The sequence below is a fragment of the Argopecten irradians genome, chromosome 16 (assembly GCF_041381155.1).
Source record: "Argopecten irradians isolate NY chromosome 16, Ai_NY, whole genome shotgun sequence".
Classification (NCBI taxonomy): Eukaryota; Metazoa; Mollusca; class Bivalvia; order Pectinida; family Pectinidae; genus Argopecten; species Argopecten irradians.
The window spans coordinates 5572576-5595639 of NC_091149.1; the positions used below are offsets into that span (position 1 = coordinate 5572576).

Genomic DNA, 23064 nt, shown 5'->3' on the forward strand with positions numbered 1-23064 from the left:
ACAAGCGAGGTTTCTCTGTAATATGCAAACAAAAAATAATTAAGCCACACCAGAAGTTAACCCTATTGAATACAATCAGAAGCTGTTTTTACACCATGTCATGAAAAGATGGGGGGGGGGGGCATATAATATTACCAATATCTGTCCTTTCTTGTACTCCCATCCTGTCGGAAGCTACTGTGGCAAAGTTTTTAGATGTTATGAGTCTATGACACATTGCCGCTATAGCCCATTTCTGGTTGAAAGTTCAAAACCAACTTAGGGCAGATATCCAATTCTGTCCGTAGGTCAGTGCTATATCTTTGTGACCCTTTAATCTGGCATGTCCTGAAATGACCCAGGGTAGAAAAATAGGACACAAATAAAAAAAAACACAATCTGTCCTACTGTATTTAGATTTCAAATTGAGGCAAAGACAAACATTTTAAGTCTTGTTGCGTCTTGACCTTATGACCTTTAATTGTTGCAGAATGATGAAGGAATATTCAAGTAAATTCAAGAACAAATTAAGATGAATGGAGTGACTAGTTTTTCAAACAGGTTTCAGATAATAAAAGAATGAAATTAATGTATTTGCACATGAGTCTATATATCGTATGTTAGCAAACTTGGCAACCAATATTGCATATAAACATATATAAAACCTTTGATGTTTTTCTATGTCTTTTCTTAAGACTTATATTTTCTTATTGCTATAATATGAAATTTTTTAGATTATATTCAAATATATATGCGTAAAGCTAACGTCATATACTCAATTTAAAGTTCTTTTCATAATTAACCAAAAACTGGTTTATGAAACCAGTTTTAAATATATTTCAAATGAGCTAAAAAGGATAATTGCATGCATGATCCTACAATAGAAATTTGGCTTGTTTGATTTTTGTTCACCTGGGTAAGCTATGCACTGCTTTAAATTTGATCATTAAAAGAGGCACCAGATTTTGTTGATGGAGGAAAATAAGCCAGAGCTCCTCGGAAAAAAGCACAGACAAATATGGGGGTTTCAAACGATGTGGGTAAAATACAATTTACAATTGATTTGTTCCACCAAATCCCATGGTTGCGATGTTACAAAACCATATCAAAATATGTGGTCAAAATCACTGGAAATTTGGACAAATCGACAGTAAATCTTATTTTGCCCACGTCATCCGGCAAAACAAAACATTACTTAAACCTGTTCACCCCTGAAGGACACATATGGACTCTTCCAGTTGAAGGACTGGAATAGTTCATTATGGGATTGAAGGGGTGAATAGGTTACAGATGGTATACGAAGGATCAGATCAAAGTTTGATGTAAAAGTGACAAGAACCAGAAATTTGAGATACGTAGGAATAAATCTCCCCCATGAATCAACACCTATAGCCGCTAAGTAGATCTTAATTCGGTAACTCTGTGATGTTTTTGTTGATTCAAAATCAAAGGATGTTTACATTATAAAATCGTAAGTGGTTTTTACGCTTGACCAGCGATGACGTCCAGACTGTAAATGATACACAGGTAAACGTTTGACCACTGGCTATTTATATATAGCAATAACATTAAATCACATCAATACATACAAAGGCTGACGTTGAATTACCTCAATATCACAGATGTTGTATCAGTATTATGGTGATTGGGGATTTTTTCTTTGTTAACTTTAAATACTTAAATGTGACAATATTGTTATCTGACTCACTATTAATTCATAAATATTTAACCTATTGGACCCAGTAAGCTCCCGGGAAACTAAAAAGATAAAAAAATGAGGGGGCATTTAATAGAATCAATTTTGGATTATAGCCTTAATATAACAGAGCACATGATTTGATACAAACATTATCACTGCCTCTGCCAGGATTCGAACTAGGGACCTCTGGGTTACTAGTCTGACACTCAACTGATCGAGCTAAAGAGAAGTTCTCTCTAGCCAAGCGGTTTATTGCAGCTATTATTCACCGCGGTTACATTAACATTATTGCACAAAGTGAGCCATTTAACAAAGCACATATTGAAACGACCCGAAAATTAACTATATATCCTGTATTGATACAAAAATGCCAAAATGTCTTAACGCCAAAATATCCTAGTATACAGTACATGTTTACCAATATATGTATCTGCTCTTCAGTTCATATCCATCAGAGTATAAATCAACATCTGAAGTATTGTTATATATAAGGGTTCTATTGTTAACAGTGTGGTCTGAAACCTGTAAAAGGTCAGTATTATGTATGATACCAGGAAGTCTACTCCATGTCGTCTGCTTCAGACATTTGATAGGTACACGTGCACTAACGAGCACGAGGCATGGCCGTACATACTATCTGGTGATCCTTTAATATAAAGGGGGACGCCATTTTGTGTTTTTTAATAAAAAATTGTACTGTTTATTTTCAAATAAATGAATGTTAGATTGTAAACATTTTAGCAAAGGTGAGCGAAATCAACGAAAATCCTCTTGCACCATTAGATATTATAGGATGTCAGTTTACAACGATGGTCCATAAAACAAAAGATTTTATTTTATTGGGCCTCTTCAGTTTGACAAAATTGTGAAGTAGGAATTTTGAACAGGTGATAGAGTCCATACATACAGGTGTCTACCATTTATACAGGTAGTTAACGACGGCCAGGTGAGAAAGTATTTCTGTAGTGGATACTTCCAAAATTATAAAGTTGGGTTGTAACTCATTCACCCCTAAAGATGTATTTGAACTCATCTGTTTCAAAGACTGGAACAGTTCATTATGAAATTTCAGGGTGGAAATGAGTTCATCTTTCATAATTCTGAAGTTCCATTAAGGATACTTAAACTAAAATCTCTTCTTACATAAAGATTTTATTATGGTGAATTTGGTTTGAATTTTTCAAGGGAAATAACTCAGGATGACTATAAAAGTTATGGATGTGTTTACTCTATCTACATTGATATAGTACTATTATAAATGTGTGTGGAAGGGGGAGGGGGGTGCTGATAGGACAAAAGTGGTTATTGAGTCGAATACGGTATATGTAATGTGTCTGCATACCAGCAGGACAAAGCGAGAGGGACTGTCTGATTCCTGATACCGGCAGAGCAATTATTGGGTTGAATATGGTATACATACATGTATATAATGTATCTGTATGTACAATCTAGACAAAGCCTAAAATGATTATGATTCTCAATACAAAAGCCATTATAAACTAACTGGAATCCCCAGTTAGGTATATTGTATAGATATATTATAATATGTATGGGTTCAATACATCTGTGCAAGGTAGATAACTCCTTGTGGCTTAAAACTTATTACTATTTTATATTTAGGACATAACGTTTTGTAGTATTATATATAATCGTATATGGTAAGTATTATATGACCATATAAAGTATTAGAATCAATTCAAATCAATGAGCACCCAGGGCACTTAATTACTTGTGTAATTAAAAGAAATCAATAGGTACTTAAAAGGACTGAATTTGAAGTTTCCTTTCACAACATCACTGAAGAAAATAAGCCATAAATCAATTTACAAACTTCAGGAAAACAAATAAAGAAATCATTGGTTTTCATATTTTCGATCTGCATTTAATGAGAGGTCGGCGAAAATGAGACATCAAAAAGGAGAGAGGTACTTACAGTATAGGGCGGGGAGGCTGAGGGTGAATACTGTACATATTATTTCAAAGTAAATATAAATATAAATGGGTGAGGTATATGGGGTATATATGTCACCAGGCTTTTTTTTAGACAAGTTCTCTTTTTCAGAAGCTGATAGCTACCTCAGCATTTCATGGTTTGGGAATCAGAAACACAATTACAAAATTCTATGATATGATATGAATTCATGAATTTCAAGCTCGAACCTTTTCATGAACAATTTTTATTTATCTGAGATTTTTTTCCCCATGTGTTTCAGAAATTAGACAATTTTTGGCTAGCACACCAGCAACAAGGGATTGGAAATGACGGAAACAATTACTAAAAGGTAAATAATGCATGTATTATTTTGGTAAATATTTTTGGTAAATTTGATGAAATAAATGAGCTTTTCTATGCTATTTTACACAAAAATAGTTGCTATTGTCCATTGGTGCACACAGAAGACAACGATAGTGCAGTAAAAAAAGAAAATCTTTTATTTATACCTGAAATTACATCATGAACTGACCCAACCATAGAATGTGAATCCAATTTCAGTATAGGGTGGGGGTTGGGAGTGGGAGCGAGGGGAGTGATGAATTAAAAAAAGTCATTATGGGAGAAAATGATAGTGTTCAATTTTACCTTTAATTCAAAGAAGAATATATGGTGTATATATATAAAGATAGTGATGTTTTTCTCCTTAAGTTTAAGAAACGCTGGGATTTAAAGTCACACACTGCTATGATTTGTTGATCTTCTAAATGATAAAAAGATTTCACTGATAATTTGTTGATGTTTCTGTCAACAATTTGTAGTTAAAATTCCTGTTGTGTTATTTGATATAGTTAACATTTAAATGGTTAAAATGTAGTTTTGATATCGAAAGATCTCTGAATTCAGTCATCCGTAGCTAAAAATTTTAAAACAACTTAAGCAATGGTCTAACATTATAATCATTCGGTGTTTGATGAGAAAACCATTTATGTTCTGTGTTGGTTTAAGTTATCTTGCAAAAAAAAATCTGAAAAATTTGAAGTTATATGTTTTTAGCTGTCATGACATGTCATCAACATTTAAGTTGTTTCTTAATAGCATTAATGGCATATATTTCAACCTTAGTGAAGGGGGATTTTATATCAAGATTGTAGGTATTTTTTAGCTTGATGTAAAACCTGACTTAGTACATTTCACTAAATCCTAGATCCTAATCGTAAGCGGAGCCATACACAACTGTTCATTCATGAGCAAGATCTATTTCTGGAAAAAGTTTAAGAAGTTATAAAAAAAATTAGGAAATTTTGATATTTCTAAATATGTAATAAATACAGAAACATGCTTCAGTGAGATAGCACTATAATAAATATGGCTTTAGTTTCCAGTATCACAAGGAGACACAACACAGTCTGAGTCAACATGCAGTCATGCAAACGCATCACACAGTCATGATTTGAAATCGGTTATTTTCTCATTGAAATTAAGTAACATTATGGTCATCGATATTTAGCTGATAATCGGGTATTGTAACAGCAAAAGACGACATTCAGCTATGTTTTAATTATCAAAAATGATAACTAAAATCTTTCCTGGAAATTTAAAACTCGGCGGAATTTCCTCAGTAGGTAGGCAGCATTATCAATCCAAGGAAGTCAATGTAGGCTTTCTGTATATGTAGAGATCATCAATTTTCGAAAGTTTATATTCATTAAATTTAAGATTGAAAATTAAAAACTTTATTTATTATGAGATGGTGAATTTTATAATCATTTTTCATCTCCTATTTTGTATCACCGTATTCGCCGTAATTAATGCAATTAACATAATTAACAGCAAACATTGTAACAAAGGGGCTGCTTATTAACGAACCAAAAAGTCAGCCATATTTTAAATCTTTCTGTCATCATAGTGCATTAAACTGCTACAGTAAACATGCATATGTCGTTTATCCTTAAAGACGCATTGTTATGTCGTGATTCACATGTAAAAGACTCGCAAGTTCATGTAATATGGGATACAATGCTGATGTTAGAGGCATCACATGTTGTAAAACATTGTGAAATCCATGGGATGGGGCGTTTATATACAACTTCAACTCTTCTCCAGGAAAGGGAAGGAGTGCTTTTAGGGGGAGGGGCGGTAATTACGGCGAATACGGTAATAACAAAATGGAAGAATTAAACTAGAAAAGCACGACCAGCCTTGATAAAGTTGGGGATATATGTGATTGTTGTAAGTTAAGTAGTTGGTGACCGAGCTTATGATAAAATCCATTTTACCATTTGGTATATAAGTACAGCTTGATCAGTCATTATCGAATTGTATTCATCACAAAGAAACAATACACATCTAATACACAGGAAAGAACCTTGTCAAAGAGACATTTAAACAAAGCACTATACAGCCCCCTCAAAATTTAGACTCCTTCACCCCTAAAAATTCATAATGAACTCTTCTAGCCTTTGAATCAGAAGAGTCCAAATATGTCTACGGGGGTGAACATGCTGTACATGCACAATTTGTATATGTGAGATAGTCTATCTGCGTAGGCACATGTATTGTTTAAATATCCTTGTATGTCTACGGCGAAGACAAATAGCTGTAAAGGTTTTAAAGTTTTATTGTGTTTTAATTGTGTATTGTATACTATGATTTTGAAGTTTATCCTTCCTGGTCTTGTTTAAAAATATACCGTATTCAATATGTACCAATAAGTGCCCCTGTCCCAATTAGCACCCCTCCCCCTTTTTGAGGCCAAATTTCAATTGAAGGTACTCCTTCAGAATGTCGTGTTTTGTAAAACTATATTTGATTTTTTTGCAAACTTACTTTGAGCAATAAATTTGTGAAATTTGGTTTCTTTAAGTGCCTGTTCATTTTTGAGCAATATCAAGATGACTAGATGGCACTCTTTCAGAATGTCTGTTTTGTAATATCCTTTTTGAAACATTTTATTTGCATAACGTGGTGACAACGATGATGTCCACATCCTTCTTTGTGTTATATGTTGTGAAAATTAAATTTTCACCTGCATGTTTTTTCCTGTTTGTGAATTTACTGTTAAGAAAACTTTTTATGGCCTTTTGACATTTGTCTCATGGTTCGTACAGAAGATGAAAAGTGCTGGAATTTGGGGTCAGTGCTGGAAAAGTGCTTGAATTTTGGGTCAGTGCTGAAAAGTGCTGGAATTTTTCTTTAAATCCTTGAAAAGTGCTGGAATTGAAACTTCATGCTCCCAGAACACTGGCAAAAGCTCTGTTGTCAATCAATTTATCATAATTTCAGTAATCAGACATTACTTGGGATGACTTTGTTGTTTGATAAGAATGTGTAATTGAATCTAATTACTCTTACAAAATTGTACTAACAAATTGCTTGCAAAATTGTAGGCATGTTTTCTGAAAATTCTGATTTCAAGTCCAATGTAGAAGAAAAAAGTAGTGCTCGAAAATCTAGAAAAGGTGCTGGAAAAGTGCTTGAAAAGTGCTGGAATTTTGGTTTGAAAATCTGTGCGAACCATGTGTCTGTATCCTAGTTTCCATTCACACTTGTTCAAATCAATTGTTACATAAAAGAAAAAAATTAAAATGGCAATGTGTACACCATAACATGTGTCTCAGTAGCTGTAACTCCGTTTTGGTCCACCTTCGTGATATCCCACCTCAGGCAACAAATTTAGGAGAAAGAGTGGTTAAGATGTCTTGACATATTACTACTACTAGCCCTCCACCTCTTGGTTGCGAGTTTGAATACCATGTGGGCAGTTGCCAGGTACTGATTGCTGGTCGATGGTTTTTTCTCTGGGTACTCCGGCTTTCCTCCACCAACAAACCTGGCACGTCCTTACAAAGACTCTGGCTGTTAATAGGACATTAAACCTATCTTTGAAAAAAAAATTGTCCAGATCAATATTTAAGGACAGATTTTTGCGACATTTTGAGATCTGTGGTGACATAGTGGTTAAGGTGTTCCAAAAACATTACCACTAGGTCTTTGTCTCTCTAGGTTTTGAGTTTGAATCCCATGTTGACCAGTTGCAAAGTACTGACAGTAGGTCGGTGTTTTTTCTTCAGGTAACTCCAGCTTTCTGCCACCTCCCATGCCTAGCTGGCATGTCCTTATACAGAAAATAAAGTATATCTATAGTGTATACTGTATTCAACCCTATAAGTGTCCCCATTAATATAAATGCTCCTCTGCATTTTTTATGCCTGACCCTCTGCGAAATTTTCAGGAACTGTTCAAGAATTATACTTGAACTGGTCTTGAATAAGTGTTCAAGAACATTCTTGATCTGTTCTTGAATAGTTCAAGAACACTTCAGGTATAATTTTAGAACGCTAAATGGCCTTAAGTTCAAAAACACTAGTTATTGATTTCAAGAACCAACAAGTTTAAGAATAATTCCAGAACTTATTATCAAGAACAGTTCTAGAACCAACGAAGTATGAATACATAGTTCTAGAACTCAAGTTCAAGATAAGTTCTGGAAATATTTCAGAGCATTTCTTGAACCAATACAGCAGATAAATTCACTAACCTGATACCTTGAATTAAATGCAGACAGAAAATAAGAATTTTCTTTTTGTTGAAGTTCTTTTGCTTATTAATTTATGGCTTACTTTGTGCTGTAATATTATGAAATTGAAATCCATTAAGAGCCCCCCTTACTTATTTCAATTTTAAGCACCATGGATGCTTATTGGGTCAAATAAAGTACATGTATACATTCGGATCAAAGAGTAAAATATAAGGTTTAAGATGTTGTTTTCACACATTACTTATAACGCCTTTAATTAAAAGAAAATAAACCTGATTTCCCTCGAGAAATTGTCTATGAAATTGGTTTAATCAAATACCAATTATCCATTTAAAAGAGTGCAGTATATGTTGTGGTTCAGTAAAAATGTTTGAAATATCTTTTGTAATCAAGTTCTGAGTAATTCAAAAGTTATGACTTATCAATTTAAATTTAAAAATATACTGCCATAGTAATTGTATGTTTATAAAGTTAACTGTTTTAGGGTTCATTGAAGGATGATATAATCTGCCTCAGTAACGACTTTGAAATTGTATGAAGCTAGGGTATGCGGTAGTTGAGTAGTTGACATGTCCCAGCATATTACCACAAGCCCTCCACCTCCGGGTTGCGAGTTTGAATCGCAAGTGGGGCAGTTGTCAGGTACTGACCGCTGGTTGGTGTTCTTTCTCTGGCTACTCCGGCTTTCCTTCATCAACAAACATGACATCTCCTTAAATGACCCGGGTTGATAATAGGGAGGTTAAACAAATAAAACTAATTCAAGTTTAATAAAGACCACGTACCTGCTTAATAGGACCATGCTAATCATGTGGTCTCATAATTGTGTATTAACTTATTACCCCTGAAATTTTATAATGAACTGTTCTAGTCTTTGATTTAGGTGAGTCTAAATGTGTCTAGCAGGGTGCATGAGATTAGGCTGAAAAGATTATATTTTGTTTGTCTCTTGTATTTATAGATGGGATCGACTGTACTTCAGATCCATTATGGTATCGTTTGACTGAACTATTCATGAGTTTTTAGAATGTTTCCAGTACCGCCATATCCTTTGACGGTTCTGAACTGTTCATGGGCTATGTTTTAGAATGTTTCCAGCACTGTGATTTTTTGGCAGCTACCCAATCGGTAGTGAGCTACCGGCTGTTTAAATATCCTTCATTACTAATTAAGGTGTGAAGCTAATTAGTTAATTAATTAGTGTATCTGGACGTTTATTTCTAAATGGAAACATGGGATGAACTTTAAGTATACATTCATTGTGAGTATATATACAACAATTATGCTTTATTTTTATGAATTATTGAATCTGATTTCAAAGTTGTAATACAGTTAAGAGGGTGGGGTTTAATTATTTAAATCCAATATGTCCTTACCATTGTTTAAAAGGACGCCATTTTGTATATATATACATGTATCTACTGAATTGTTTCTAAATCAGTCCTGAGCCGCCAGTATTATGGAGCTCTTACATAAATAAGGGCCATATACATTGGAATTTTAATGGAGATTTGAGGATTTTTATAGAAAACTTAAGGTTTTCATTAATTAAAAAGTTTTAAAGTAGAAAAGTGAACTTTAAGTGGTTTTAGTTATATTTGATTGGATAATTATTCGTTAACATTTGTATGTCGTTATACACTTTGATGATGTAAATACGTTAAATCACAGGAGCTTGACATTCTGTCAATAATATATATCATAAATATATCAAAATACCCCCAATAGACTATATAAATAGGAGGTATTTTTATATATTTATGCTATATATTATTGAGAGACTGCTAAGCTCCTGTGGTTAAATTTTGTATTTAGCATTAATTGAAAATAAAAAAACAAACTTTTACGACTCTGGCAGTCTGGGATAGAATCAATTTTCAATGCAATGTAAAAACATATAAGATTACATTCAAGACAGAAATACATTAACAATTTAGCCTCTGCATATGTATAGATAGTTACAGTCACCTTAACAGAAATAAGAAGATTATAAAAAAAATAAGAAGATTATAGAAAAAAACAGTTATTTATCAAAATACCTTTTGAATAATTTCTCTATAGCTAGCTCTAAGTAACCATCCTAAACATGATTACATTTTGAAAATGTGGAAATTTTGTCAAAGAAGCAAAAAAAATAATGTCAATGGCCTTAGAGTCTGAGACATTTCTAACCATTTTTTGAAAAAACAATTTGAACTTTTTTTCAAAGATCTAAAACAAACAAGTTTTACATTTTTCACAAGATCTGGAGTGGGTAGTATGATTATGAATATCAAATATTCAGTACACATGATACAATAGTATCATAGGTGTATTATTATTTAATGTAGACTTTGTCATAGAGGATTATGTCAGTAGAAGGTCATTTTGAAAACATCAAGTCAATATTATTACTGGAATTGTCAATATTTTCGAATAGTGTTATAAAACTTCGCATACCAAGGCCGCAATATTATTACTGAATTGTCATCCGAATAAACTCTTGTTTCCAAAATTGTGTTGCAAATTCTTGTTTCCAAATGTGTCTTCCAAATTCTTGTTAACAAAAATGTCTTCCAAATTCTTGTTTCCCTCAGTGTCTTTTGAATTCCGTAGATAACAATTTAATCATAAATTTTACAGAATTCTGTTTTTCCAGATTTTCTTTTCACAAAATACTTAATTTGTTTTCTTTCTTTCTGTCTTTTCAGATTTAGAAGTCAGTAGAACGAAACAGCCAGTTTTGAAGCTCGGATCAGCCGATGACCTCTATTGTTGATTGTGACAATGGAAGAAAATGCATAAATCAGCCTTACCTTCAGGATGACCTTGACCATCAGTTTAATGTTTCCAAGGTCAAAATCTCACCTGCTCAAGGTCAAGGATGTCAAACACATCAAGATGGAAACAAAATAAAAGAGGGACCACCTAAATTGGTCAAGCGCCGACCTCCGACAGGTCAGCGAAAGAAAAGCATGACCCAAGAAAGGGGAGATAATCTCATCGAAATGCACGACAGAAATACAAAACCTAGTAGTGAACAGTTTGAGAATTAAGAAAACATGGATGATACGGATGAACAAGTCGATTTGATTAATAACATTCAAAGCCCTGCCGAAGAAGCAAATGTTGTGGGGAATGTAAGATCTGATACGCCAGTTGTACAGGGGGTTTTCTCGCGCAAAATTGTTGCAAAAGCGAGTAAAAATATCAGACAGATGAAAAACTTGAATGATCAAGAGGTTAGTAATGATGGTGAAGATTTGTTAGAAAAAAGTCGAATGCATCGGTCGAACTCGCGCATGAATCATTTGTCGCGAGTACCAGTGTCATCAAGATTTGATGTACTTCTTAGTAGTAATCTGTTCCAAAAATATCTCGGACCAAACCATGAGAATATTCTTGAGCGTATCTACAAACAGCGTGGTGGAGTTTTCAGTGGTGGGATGCGTAAAGCCTACTCAAACGTAGACCTTACTAATATAGACTTATCACAAACATTTGACAGTCCCTTAAGTAACAATCCAAAGTCGGCATCCTTTTCTACTGCCGATAAAAGGAATGAAAGCTATAATGGTCAAGGGAACGGTCAAAATAAAGATACGACACGACGTAGACGGGTATCGATCAGCAGTGGACAGGAAGTTCAAGATATCGTGGATGAACTTGCTGGTGCGAAAAGGGAGGTAACTATCAATGGTCAAAGAACACATGCAGTGACTGCTATTTCTAGCAGAGGTAAAAGACAGAAATTCAATGTGCCAAGTTTTTCTGAGTTTAGAAAACAGAGACAGATGCGGATTGCTAGCGGCCATCAATACGCTAAGGAAGCGAAGTCTCTTCTGAATAATAACCAAAGTGCTGTTCGTCTGCCGGAGGTCACATCTCAGAGTCTGGCAGAAGCTTCTGTTCTTATGACGGCCGTTTCGTTGGAAAATTCTGAATCTGCTGAACACTTACATCCAATAACTGAGGATGAACAGAAAAATTCTGTTGAGCAACTTGAGCGAGTTGAACCAAAAACACGAACCATTCAATGTGATGAGCAGTTGAATACATGTGCGGTAGGGAACAATGAGTTGGATGAGGATGTACAAGGAACTATTCCGGTACAGTTGGAGTTGAGAGAGACAACAGTACCAACGCCAGTTCCTAGAGAAAAAGGTGAAATGCCATCACTAGAACGATTTCATTCTGTAGAAACTGAAGATTTAGGTGATATAAAAATGGCTTCTGGGGAAATAGATTCTGTGAAAGGAGAGAATTCAGAATGTGATAAAGAGACAAGTGTTGATTCTGCGCAAGAGACAGCTGGCGCATGTGTGATAAATTCAGGGGAGGTAACCAATGTATCTCTCCCAACAAAGGTGGAGACCCCTAGTGTGCCAAGTCGTCATAATTCAGGGGAAATAACCCAAGTTTCTTTATCTTTAGAGGAGGAAGAAACACCCAGTGAGTTAAAGCGACAAATTTCAGGGGAGGTAACTAATTGCTCTTTCAATAAAAAGGCAAAAAATTCTAGTCTATCCTGTCAACATAATTTGATTGAGGAAACTAGTGTTTTCACTACAGAAGAAGGGAAGATAACTCTTAGTTTATCAAGTCAACATAACTCAAGGGAGGTAACAAGTGTGACTCTCCCTGCTGAGACAGAGACCTCTAGTATGTCAAGTCAAAATAGTTCAGAGGAGGTAACTGGTGTTTCTGTCCCTAGAGAGGGAGGATGTCATCCAAGTGAGTCAAGTCTACATAGTTCAGGGGAGATAACTAGTGCTATAGAAACAGATAGAAACAGTGATAGTCAGATACCAAAGGATGTTGTTCTTGCCTTGATGGGGAGTTCCATGGAAACACAAATGTCTGATGAAGTGTTCGACGATGAGCAAGAGAACTCAGATTTAATACCGAGTAAAAAACCGCCAATAAACATCAGCCTCCAGGAGAGCGACCCTGAGAAATGTGACCTTGAACTTGATAAAGACGACAAGTTAGTGCTAGAAGATTTGGATACCCCTACAAACCTACGAATGTGCAATATGAAAAGTGATCCTGGACGTTTAAGTCTGTCTAGTAGTGTGAATGAGGATACTTGTGAAATGTTTACATTTACTACAACAGAAACCTCGGAAGTGAAAGAAAACTTCATCACATTAGAAGTGCCTTCTGAGTCGAGTACCGATGATATTATTGACATACAATCAACAGGTGATAGAGATTGTGGTTTGTTTCCGGAGAAAAAGGTGGCAGAGCTGGATGCTAGTGACGGGAACACAGAATATAGCGAACCGTGTAATCATGAAAGTGTCGTCATGGAGACAGTGAGCTTATTGGAGACATCAGAAAGTTATGAAGCACCTCCGGTGTGCTTAGACAAAAATGAAATTGATGAGGAAGACATTGACTTCTCAAACACAAAAGAGGAAAGTATTGAAGATAAGGAAGACATTAAAGTAGACAATATCTCATGTGATAAACCAGCTAGTCCCGAAAAGCCAAAAATTCTTCCAAGAATACCAAAACGTCAAACAAAACCAGTGACTGCTCCTCGACCTGTGCCAAGGTCAAGGCCAGTCAATGACCCCTCAAGGTCACAAATTGTACAGACTGGTATCAGGCCAAGAAAAAGAAAGCTGCCAACTCGCCCCCCAAGGGTCTCTCGAACAAAGAGTGACTGTAATATGAACTCTGCTACAAAAGAAGCGCCGTCAGTTCTGGTGACGTCATGGTCTCTGGATAGTGAACAAGTTTCACAAGTTCAGGAAGTCATATCTGAAGTGAACAGTCACAGACGAAATGGAAGTGACGATTTTTCTCAAACTCTCCCTTCCAGCCCCTCACGAACTGAGTCCTCACCTCCCCCTCTCCCCTCCAGCCCCCCACCAAATGAGCCCTCAACTCCACCCCTCCCTTCTAGCCCACCTCCTTCAATCCTGGTACCATCGTCACCCAATGATGAACCATCGGAACTTTATGTAAAACCTGATGATGCGACTGATGGTGTAGAATCGCCAACATTGCCAAATTTGGGCGAAACTAAAACATCCTCAGTGCCGTTCTTGTCAGACTTGCTGAATGCAACAGGACCATTTAACGTCCATGACTTCCCAAATTCGGGCAACAGCAGCCCAACCGATGGCGGAACTTTTTACTTCCCAGAAAATCCAATCTTCTCTGAGGAACCAACTAACTTCAACTTTTCATCAATGGCCTCACCTAACATATGTGAAGACTCGATATTTGTGTTTCCTGAGCCGATGTTAAATTCTCCTCTTTCCGATCAAGAAGAAACGGAAACACAAGAAGCGTGTAACAATAGCGACCAGTCTTTTATGTCTACATCAGAATCTGTTTCTTCCGACACAAGCAACAAGCCATCGTCATGGCTACCAACAAGTATCGATAACATTTACAGACCTTATGAACAACAAACGAAAACCGGGACAAAGTTTGACAATGATTATTCTTCGGCCACAGGTGAATCTTTAAAGGTAAGATATTTCTCGTATTCAGGTCATCTTAGAGTACACAGTCTTAAATGACCCTGATTTCTTGAAACAATTGTAAGTCAAAATTGAACTTACGGTTTTGGACCAAATAAGCATCCCTGTCCCCATAGACACGCACTCCCTCTTTTTGAGGCCCTAACGCTTCTAATATAAAAACTTGTTGCATCATGGTCCTTATCCCTAGGATATTTGTGGTCCATCCTTAAGATATTTGTGGTCCATCCTTAAGATATTTGTGGTCCATCCTTAAGATATTTGTGGTCCGTCCCTAAGATATTTGTGGTCCGTCCCTAAGATATTTGTGGTCCGTCCCTAAGATATTTGTGGTCCATCCTTAAGATATTTGTGGTCCATCCCTAAGATATTTGTGGTCCGTCCCTAAGATATTTGTGGTCCGTCCCTAAGATATTTGTGGTCCGTCCCTAAGATATTTGTGGTCCGCCATTTGGTAACAAACTCAGACAAATTACAAGGTATGCCATTAAGTAACAATTATGGTATATTTTCAAATAAAAAGTTAGCCGTTCTGTAACTTTTTTTTCGAGGTCATACAAAGGTAAACATTTTTTATGTGTAAAAATCACCTGGAGAGGAATTCACACTGTAACTGTTAACATTCTATTAACGAGCTTAGAGTCTGACGACCTGGTGTGGTTTTACCGATAATTAGGTGTTGTGAAGATCAAGGCAAAGGTCATATAGCTTACAAAATGAATTTAAGAAGCCATGAAAATCGTTCAATTTTTTTCAATTTCATTTAAGCAATGATGTCATTTTTTAGCCCACCATCATCAGATGGTGGGCTATTCAAATCGCCCTGCGTCCGTGGTCCGTCGTCCGTCGTCCGTCCGTAAACAATGCTTGTTATCGCTATTTCTTAAAAACTGCTGCAGGGATTTTGTTCAAACTTCACATGGAGGGTCCCCTTGGTCCATATTTGTGCCATACAGATTTTGAGGCTGATCGGAAAAACAAGATGGCCGCCAGGCAGCCATCTTTGATTTTGGCAGTTGAAGTTTGTTATCGATATTTCTTGAGAACTACAGAAGGGATTTTGTTCAAACTTCACATGGAGGTTACCCTTGGTCCCTAGTTGTGCCATACAGATATTGAGGCTGATTGGAAAAACAAGATGGCCGCCAGGCAGCCATCTTTGATTTTGGCAGTTGAAGTTTGTTATCAATATTTCTTGAGAACTACTAAAGGGATTTTGTTCAAACTTCACGTGGAGATTACCCTTGGTCCCTAGTTGTGCCATACAGATTTTGAGGATGATCGGAAAAACAAGATGGCCGCCAGGCAGCCATCTTTGATTTTGGCAGCTGAAGTTTGTTATCGATATTTCTTGAGAACTACTGAAGGGATTTTGTTCAAACTTCACATGGAGGTTACCCTTGGTCCCTAGTTGTGCCATACAGATTTTGAGGCTGATCGGAAAAACAAGATGGCCGCTAGGCAGCCATCTTTGATTTTGGCAGTTGAAGTTTGTATCAATATTTCTTGAGAACTACTGAAGGAATTTTGTTCAAACTTCACATGGAGGTTACCCTTGTTCCCTATTTGTGCCATACAGATTTTGAGGCTGATAGGAAAAACAAGATGGCCGCCATGCGGCCTTCTTGGATTTTAATAGTTAAGGTTTGATATCCCCATTTCTCTAAAAGTGCTGAAGGGATCTTTCTCAAATTTAATATGTAGGTTCCCCTAGGGCCCTTGTTGTGCATATTGCATTTTTGGACCAATCGGTGAACAAGATGGCCGCCAGGCAGCCATCTTGGATTTCGATAGTTAAAGTTTGTTATGGCTATTTCTCAGATAGTACAGAAGGGATCTGATCGGTCAACAAAATTACTGCCAGGCAGCCATCTTGGATTTTTATATTCAAAGTTTGTTATCGCTATTTCTCCGAAAGTATTGAATGGATCTTTCTCAAATTTCACATGTAGGTTCTCCTAGGGCCCTAGTTGTGCATAAAGTGATTTGGGACCGATTGATCAACCAGATGGCCGCCAAGGAGTCATCTTGGATTTTGATAGTTGAAGTTTGTTACCGCTATTTCTCAAAAGGTACTGAAGCGATCTGTCTCAAATTTTATATGTACGTACAGTCGAGACTGTCTGAGCAACCCCCTGTATGTAACGACTCCCTGTCTTATGTGACCTTACTTGGGACCCCCCAACGTAATTTGTTATATAAATGGTCTGTTTTCAGCGACTCCCTGTCTTACGTGACAAGCGACCGTGTTTTTACAACCCCAAAACTATAAAAGGTCTGTCTTGAGCGACTTTTCATTCGCCTGCGCCCTTAATTATGATCGATAAAGAGGTGTGAACATCGAAGTAAACATTGTCTGTTAGAGTACATTACTGTGTAACCAGTTTTGACGGATCATGAAAGATCGTTTTTTCCACAATATTTGGCTTCAAAACTATAAAATAGGTCAGGTACCATCCAGATATTTCTCCTTAATAAACAATGGTAAACATTGACAATAAATAACGTCACACGTTAAATAAATCAGCATGGTTTATTTTGCCTACCGTATATCATCTATGGCTTGGCGTGGGTGACTCTCTTTTCGATTTGTACGTGACATTTACGACCAAACATAATTTCACTCCTTGATATGAGTAAGAAGTCATTATAATTGCCATCCTGAAGTGCCAGTCAGTCTTGTAAAGACAAATGTACACGACTTGGGCTTCGGTAATGGACGCCATTTGGTAACGGTGTACAGTAGATTTGTAAAATTCAGCAAAATAAAGCACAGGCTTTGAAATATTACCTCTACAAAAGTACTCTTTTTCATCTAAGCTTACACAACATCTGCAATTATTTTGTAGAGGTCATTTTAGGACAGGTTCGATTTTTGTGGTTTTTTTCTTGTGTTCTGTTAAAACCATGATAATTTTTTTAAATAGAAGAAAAATGGGTTTTTAATCCAAAATTACACCCCCTCCAGATATAATTTTTGTCTTAAACACAGTTTAAACCCAAATACCAATGTACGTGCCATGTATTGCTAAATGATTTTTTATATAAAAAACAAATCAGTTTTATTTTTCTAAAAATTGATAATTATTATTTTTAAATTCATTTAAAAGAAAATCAGGTTAATTGATATATTAATAAACAAGATATGTATTTAATGACAATTACCTACAGATTTTCAAACAGTAATGTTGCGGTTGGACTGTCTTAAGTGACTCCCTGTCTTATGTGACTTTTTTGTAATGGTCCCTTGGAAAGTCACATAAGACAGTCTCAACTGTAGTATGTTTGAAAAAGTTTAAAAAGTAGAGAAAAGATCCATCTTTCCTTTGTCAGATATAGATCATTCTTTGGTGGGCGCCAAGATCCTCTGGGATCTCTTGTTTTTAACTTCATCGGGTTATGAAAGAAATTTCGTTTGCAAATTGTGTGAATCCGCTACGCGGATTCTCTACGCGGATTCACACAAAAGTTTGTAAACAAAATTTATTTCATAATCCTAAGAAGTTACAAAATAGTAACATCAATGCTTATAATTAATTTTTCAGACTATTTGATACTATAAAATGTGGTTAAACATACAATTCTATTGATTTTCCAATGGATTATTTTTTATAAATCAATACGCAACGTTGACGTCTCTATTGTGACGTCATGATAACGTCGGGTTTTTGCGCCATTCTCTGATTTTTTCTTCATAGTATATGAAGAAAAAGGATCTGCCAATTAGAAAGTCGGATAAAGTATGAAAACAAATAAAAATTAATTATAAGAAAAATAATTGTTTAAATGATTCATTATTGCCGTTAAAAGGCAAAATAACGATGCTCCACCACCAACAGAGCATAAACGATACTTATTATTTGAACAACAATCAATGTTTCATCGTGTATGTATGTGTCTAATTAACACAAAAAATAATTTAAAATAATTTATTTTACTTTTGTTGCATGCACAATCAGTACTTTTTCTGTATATGACATTGTGCCACAGATTTTTTTTGAGACGCAATTAATTGTTATCCCCTGCCCAACGAAGTTGGCGGGGGATATACAAATGGGTTCCGTCCGTCCGTCCGTCCGTCCGTCCGTCCGTCGTTCGTCTGTCCGTCCGTACGAATGGTTTCCAGAGCATAACTCTAAAACCAGTAGAGATATTTCCACGAAACTTCATACACACATTGGTCTTATGGTCTAGTAGTGCCTTTTGCTATTTTTAGGTTTGCATCTTTTTGCATTTTTTCCGAAACCATGGAAACATTGCTGAAAAATATATTATTTTTGTACCAGGTTCGTTTCCGGAGCATAACTCTAAAACCAGAAGAAATATTTCCACGAAACTTCATAGACACATTGGTCTTATGGTCTAGTAGTGCCTTTTGCTATTTTAAGGTTTTCATTTTGTACTTTTTTCTGCAACCATGGAAACATTGCTGAAAACGACAGATTTTTGTGTTAGAATCGTTTCCGGAGCACAACTCTAAAACCAGCAGAGATGTTTCCATGAAACTTCATAGACACATTGTTCTTATGGTCTAGTAGTGCCTTTTGCTATTTTTAGGTAATTTTCAGTATTTGCACTTTTTCCGTAACCATGGAAACATTGCTGAAAATATCATATTTTTTGTACCAGGTTCATTTCCGCAGCATAACTGGAAAACCGGTTGAGATATATGCACGGAACTCCATAGGCACATTAGTCTTATGGTCTAGTAGTGCCTTTTACTATTTTAAGGTTTTCACTTTTTGTACTTTTTTCTGTAACCATGGAAACATTGCTAAAAATGGCAGATTTTTGTGTAAGAATCGTTTCCGGAGCACAACTCTAAAACCAGCAGAGATATTTCCATGAAACTTCATAGACACATTCTTTTTATGGTTTAGTAGTACCTTTTGCTATTTTTAGGTTTTCATTTTTTGCACTTTTTCCGTTACCATGGAAACATTGCTGAAAATATCATGGTAAATGGTAAATGTTACTTTGCAAAACTCCACCCATCTTTGTGTATATAGTCTAATATAAATGTCAAGGCTGTATACCTGATTCAACAATTGTAGCCCTGCTCTATTTAAATTATACTCCATCTTTCTTTAGCTCAACTTCCTTTTTCCTGTTTTATTTTCATACACATAAGTCTCCACAATCAAACTTACTTCAGCTTTGATATCTCCATTGGCGGGGGATCTGAATGACTATGTCCTTGTTTGAAATATTTTTATATTAAAATAAAATAAGTTCATGCAGCTCAAACTTTTCAATATGATGTAAAATTATGTAACATTTGTAACTGAAGAAAAATACGTATTCGTCTGCCCCTGTGTTTGATCACAAAAAATACCATTCGTCCGTGGTGTAGAATCTTTAACCGATGAAATAAAGTAAGTAATAAAAATAATAAAAATTGGTCTTCATAAGAAAAATGATTGCTTAATTATAAAGTAAAAAATGGTCTTTAAACAGCAGAATAAATTAACCAAAGAAATAGCATTATAAATAAATGGAACTTATTCAGCATTGAAGTTACTATTTTTAATTCCATAGGGGTATGGAAAAATGTGAATATGCTTAGGTTATTTGATAAATAAAATGTGTTAAATGTACGATTTCATTGGTTTTCAAGGGATTCTTTTTCCAAATCAATATGCAATATCAATGTCCATTAAGCAAAAAAAAAAAATGTCTGTTTAGGGTTACATTGGCAGGGTTGGTAGGTTGGATTTTTTGTTTTTTAGTGTCTTTCACTCTAAAATAATGGCCGGAACCGGAGTCTGAGATCGAAATCCCAACATTTCATAGAAAATTGGAAAACAAAATTACGATCGGGGCTAAAAAAATTATGGTCAGTCAGGTATAACCCTAAACAGACTTTTTTTTTTTGTCACAATATCATCAGGTTTTCATGCCATTTTCAGATTTTTTTATGATAGTTTGTTGTCTATCTACTGTTTCAGAATGTATATCGTTCTTCCTCCGATGTATCCTCTAGCACCCCAGAGGCCGTGCAAAAACGCAGAGAACGAAAGGAAAGACCGTACAAAAGTGATCCCTTCGCTGGAGGCAAGCGACCGTCTCAAGGACAGTTCTTTAGTTAGTATATCATCAACGTGTATCTCAGAGACATGCCTTAACAGAACATATTCGTAACATCAAAAGCCAGTTTAGTACATTTTCACGTCAAACCTAGTTATTACAATAAAAACTATGACAACCATACCACGATTGTACATCTCCATAGTAACCAAATCCATGATAGTACATCTCTATGACAACTGTAGTCACCATAGTACATCTCCTGACAACCAAAGCCGTTGAAGTACATCCCCATGGCAACTGAAGCCATTTAAGTACATAATTATGGCAACCATAATCACCAACCATTGTTATTCAAGTACATCTTTTTGAAAGCCAGAAAGCAGTCTTCTCAAAATGTTAAAATTTTGATTTTATAAGTTATTTCAACTTCATTTCTCAAAAAGTAATTATTCAAGTTTATTTTAAATTTGCAGGACGAAATCGAGGTTTACCTTCAGACGATGGGTTTACCGAAGATTGGATTGAGGAAGCTAATGAAGATGAGGTATTTACATTGCTCGTACATAATATCAGAAATTAGTTACATAAATGTATATAAATAGTGGTTTCCTCAACATCATGAAATATTATTGGAATGAGTTAATGGATAATGTAAAAGGCCCACTACCTTTCTGAAACGGATTTTAATTTTTAGCTCACCTGGCCCAAAGGGCCGGTGACCTTATGTCATGGCCCGGCGTCCGTCGTCCATCCGTCATCCGTCCGTCGGTCCGTCCGTTTGTCCGTCCGTCTGTCCGTCAACATTTCCTTTAAATCGCTACATGTCATAGAGTTCTGCAAGGAAAGTAACCAAATTTAGCCAGAAACATCCTTGGGGGAAGGGGAACAGAGTGTGTATAAATTTGGGCTCTGACCCCCTAAAGCAGAAAGAATTGGGCCCAACAGGGAATTTAGAGGTAAATATTTAAATTCCTATAGAGAAGAAACAATGATCTTGTATTCAGAACATTACTAACCAGGTGAGCGATACAGGCCCTCTGGGTCTCTTGTTAAAATGGTAATGCAAAATGAGATCGATAATTTTGTAGAGACGCAAAAGTTATGAACTTACTGTAATACTACACTCAATCATCATCTTCTGAAAAATTAGATTAAAATAAATAAGATGTTAATTTGCATAACGCGGGTCATCTTATGTTTCCCGCCATCGTCCTAAATACTGCGCTGTAGTTGATAATCACTGTTTCAGATGGTAAAACAGCGAAATGACTCTCCACTGTTATCATCTGTGGTGTTGTAACCTTATCTTAGGCCATCGTTATATATTTTCTGATGTTATTAATGTTTTTAAGAAACCTTTGTGTTTTGCTCCAGAAAGGTAGCGGGCCTTCAAAAAATTTATTTGTAAATATTTTTTACTGATATCTTTGCCGAAAAAAACCCTTCCAACAGTGTTTTCTGGGAATACAATTTTATGCTCAGTGTAATAAATTATGGGCAGTACCTGACAACTTCCCAAAATGGGATTCAAACCCCTGACCTAGAGGTGGAGGGTTGGATGTAATATGGTGGGACATCTTAACCACTTGGTCACTTGGACCATTCACAACTATGGCCAGAGAAATTGTCAAATTATGATACGAAAAATCGCACAGAAAATAATTATGACTTTGTTGGATCGTTCCATAGGCTGTCACGCTTGAGGAAACAGAAGCTGATCGAAAGCGAAGAGTCAGAATGAGTGTGGTCAGTGATGCGAGTACAGACAGTGGGGTCATAGGTCAAGATTCACAGGAAGTTCCGCCAAGTCCGACAGGAAGCAGCGGTTCCTATGGTTTCACTACCAAAATGGGAGATAACTCTGGATTTTCAATCATTGAACCTACCGTAAGTCTATGCATTGTAATATCACAACTGGGCTACCAATATAATATTTTTGTATTCTTTTGAAATTAGATAATTAAAGGGACAATTCAGTCTAAGAGTACATTAAAATTTGCACATATTTCGGAAACAAACCAGTTCTAATAGAAATTAGATTAGTTGGTTTTACTGTGATATGCCAGAAAAGCCCACTGTAGTGAAATGTATGTGAAATGTTCAAACTCGCTTATTGTCCGTTGTTACACATTGAGGTTGGACGTCTTGTATGCTGAACCCTGGCCCTTGTCACTGTAGTAAAGGAATTTTTATCTTGAACTACTCCTATTGCTCTTACAGTAGTGTGTTTACCTTAATTATTAAATGCTTGTTCTTGTCTAAAAATAGTTTCATCAACTCCTCAGTGGTTATGTATTGCATTTGTTTAACATGTGTGACTTTGGCTCGGGTATGGGTATAGTGTACATGTTGTACTTACTTAATTGTATTGATCAACGATTTGGAATTTCAACGGTATCAATCA

At 35.8% G+C, this 23064-nt stretch overlaps 1 protein-coding gene across 6 annotated transcripts in view; it reads left to right on the forward strand.

Annotated features, from left to right (window-relative positions):
* Positions 1 to 23064, forward strand: part of LOC138310711 (uncharacterized) — a 91289-nt gene that overhangs the window by 50709 nt on the left and 17516 nt on the right. For 4 of the 6 annotated variants that reach the window (XM_069252046.1, XM_069252045.1, XM_069252044.1 and 1 more), the window contains 5 exons: positions 3892 to 3960; positions 10842 to 14618; positions 20579 to 20714; positions 21134 to 21204; positions 22350 to 22547. In XM_069252046.1, coding sequence (XP_069108147.1) covers positions 11193 to 14618; positions 20579 to 20714; positions 21134 to 21204; positions 22350 to 22547 — 3831 coding nt within the window. In that variant the 5' untranslated portion in view covers positions 3892 to 3960; positions 10842 to 11192. Of the gene's footprint in view, positions 1 to 3891; positions 3961 to 9280; positions 9413 to 10841; positions 14619 to 20578; positions 20715 to 21133; positions 21205 to 22349; positions 22548 to 23064 lie in introns of those variants that run through there. The other 2 variants (XM_069252050.1, XM_069252049.1) reach the window with 2 other exon arrangements.